At 39.6% G+C, this 2,773-nt stretch overlaps 1 protein-coding gene across 1 annotated transcript; it reads right to left on the bottom strand.

Moving 5' to 3' along the window:
* Positions 1–784: 784 nt before the first annotated feature.
* LOC100517579 (olfactory receptor 4C46-like) lies at positions 785–1,708 on the bottom strand. Its single transcript, XM_003124180.4, has one exon. It carries the CDS (start codon positions 1,706–1,708, stop codon positions 785–787), a length of 924 nt encoding a protein of 307 aa, XP_003124228.3.
* Positions 1,709–2,773: the final 1,065 nt, after the last annotated feature.

Below are 2,773 nucleotides of genomic sequence, written 5' to 3'. Positions count from 1 at the left end.
ATGGGTGATATGAACAATACATGATGGTCCTGAAGCCTACAAGGTAATGTGGAGATGGTGTATATAAGCTTCACCTTCAATGTCTAACCCTCAGAGATAAGTAGGGCCAATGCTTTTATAGCCCCAAAATAGTTACTTACTCTAATGTTACAGGCACTCACACAAGCACAGTTATTAATGAAAGATCACTCAATTTTTAGTGAGAGATAATAAATGAATATGTACATTGTGTTCAGCACAGGCCCTGTCTCAATAAATGATAACTAGTATAGTTGTCTGATTTTGCTATCATCATTGCTTGACAGTTCAGGGCATGATATAGGAAATCAGTCAGTTTCCTGGCTCTCCAGTGTATCTTTTTTGATATCTTCCCCTTGATACCAGTTTTCTCACTTGAAAAATGATAATATTAACTGTATACGTCCTTGGAGTATTACAGAGAATGCTGCCCAATAATGGAAAATTTAATTATTTAATTTGTTATTAGAAGGCTAACATATGAATCCATGTATCTTCTTTAATCTAGTAAGGCTCTTCTAAAATTCTTCTAAGATTCTTCTAAAATCCTTCCATTGTGGTAGAATTTTCTAAATATGAAAAGAGTGGCCCCACATTATGTTATTCTCTATTTTCTTGCACCTATTTCTGCTCCACTCAATGCAGGGGATATGATTCATAACAGTTAGTTGATTTCTTTATCCCATAAATATTCCTTGCTGAGACAGTCTTTTGACCATAGCCTCAGGTAAATCAATGTTGGGCCCAAGTCATATTTATTTGTCACCTAAGTTTTCCTGACACACAATTTCCTAATGGCATTTTTCATCTGGGCATTTCTCAAGGTATAGATTAAGGGATTTAACATGAGGGTTATGGTAGTGTAGAATAAAGCAACTGCTTTGTCAATTGATAAAGTACCTGCAGGTCTCAGGTACACAAATATACAAGGCAAAAAGAATAAGACAACCACTGTGATGTGGGAGATGCAGGTGGAGAGGGCTTTGTGCCTCGCCTCCAAGCTGTAGGTCCTTAGGGAGCACAGAATGACCACATAGGAGACCAGCAGGAAAAGGAAGTTTAAAAGACAGATGAGGCCACTGTTGGCAGCAACAAAGAGCCCCAGAGTGTGGGTATCAGTGCAGGCAAGTTCCAGCAAAGGGTTCAGATCACACATAAAGTGATCTATGATGTTAGGACCACAGAAGGGTAATCTGGAGATGAAGAGGATCTGTATGGTTGCATGAAGACAGCCTCCCACCCACGACACTCCCACCAGCAGGCCACACACTCGCCGATTCATGATAGTCATGTAGTGCAAAGGCTTGCAGATGGCCACATAGCGGTCATAGGCCATCACAGTCAGCAGGATGACCTCAGCACCTCCAAAGAAATGTTCCCCAAAGATTTGGATCATACACTCATCAAACAGGATGGTCTTCTTTCCATGGAGTGAATCTATAATCATTTTGGGGGTAATGACAGAGGAATAGCAGGCATCAATGAAGGAGAGATGGGCCAGGAAAAAGTACATGGGGGACCCCAGGGATGGGCTGGCAGTGATGGTGACCACAATGAGCACATTTCCTACCATAGTGATAATATAGATGACAAAAAACACAGCAGATAAGAGTTTCTGCATCTCTGGATTCTGTGTGAGCCCCAGAAGAACAAACTCTGTCACATTGTTCCTATTCTCCATGTATATCATGTGATGGTTAATTGCATTACCTGAAAAGAAAACCATTTTTATGAATGCCACCTTGACTTTGGTACACTTCCCATTGTACCATATAATAAGTCTCTAAATTCTATTAAGTCTTGGATTCTTTTTCTTTGTTTGTTTGTTTTTTAGGGCTGTACCTGTGGCGTATGGAAGTTCCCAGTCTAGGGGTAATATTGGATCTACAGCTCCCAGCCTATGCCACAGCAACACCAAATCCAAGCCGTGTCTGTGACCTACATCACAGCTCACAGCAACACCAGATCCTTAACCCACTGAGCAGGGCCAGGGATCAAACCTGCATCCTCAAGATTCCCTTCCACTCTGCCACAACAGGATCTCCCAAGTCTTGAATTCTTTTAGTGTGTGTTTGTGTGTGTATATGTGTGTGTTGGAAAAAAAGATTGTGAGTTCATAAAGATAATTTAAATTATCTCCCAGGTAAAGTCTTTCATAAGAGTATAGATAATTTAAATTATCTTCTAAGTAAAGTCTTTCTTAAGAGTATACACAGGAGGCCACCTGTGTACACTTCATCATCCTGAGGGATTGAGTCTAATTTGACATAGTACATAGCACACAGCCCACATATTGGCACCTAACTCTGAAAAGCAGGTAGAAGTTGGGCATAAAAATCTATCATTGCAAACCTGGAGAATTTTTGCTTTAGTATCTAGGAAATGAGGAACCATGGAAGGTTATTGAGAATATGAGTGAAAGGATGGATAGGAATTTGAATAAGAGGTACCTTGGATATTATTCTACTGAAGACCTTTGTGAATCTTGGATGAAATGCCTGAAGTCCAGTAAAAGGGTAGAAAGCAAACCCCAGAACCCCAGTAGTAGACTACATATAATAGTTGAATGAGGAGATATCTAATGGCAGAATATGGTGTCTGATATCAGAGAGTTGGGTCTTATCATTGGCTTTATTTCTATGAGCCTCAAAATTTTCAACTGTCAAATTAAGGTTAATATTAATTATAAATGATCTTTTCAGCAGTTGGAGAGAGGATGAAATACTCTATTACTATACCTGAAAAGAATTGAAAA

Source organism: Sus scrofa, chromosome 2 (assembly GCF_054392235.1).
Source record: "Sus scrofa isolate SSC_HxYL_T2T_F1_AM1 chromosome 2, Sscrofa_HxYL_maternal_Yorkshire_Landrace_v2.0, whole genome shotgun sequence".
In the NCBI taxonomy this organism is placed as follows: Eukaryota; Metazoa; Chordata; class Mammalia; order Artiodactyla; family Suidae; genus Sus; species Sus scrofa.
Note: the sequence above shows the minus strand (reverse complement) of the source record. Positions and strands in the feature narration are given on the sequence as shown.

What these genes read in the sequence shown, in the direction of transcription:
- LOC100517579 (XM_003124180.4), bottom strand. Translation starts at nt 1,708, where the DNA reads ATGATATACATGGAGAATAGGAACAATGTGACAGAGTTTGTTCTTCTG.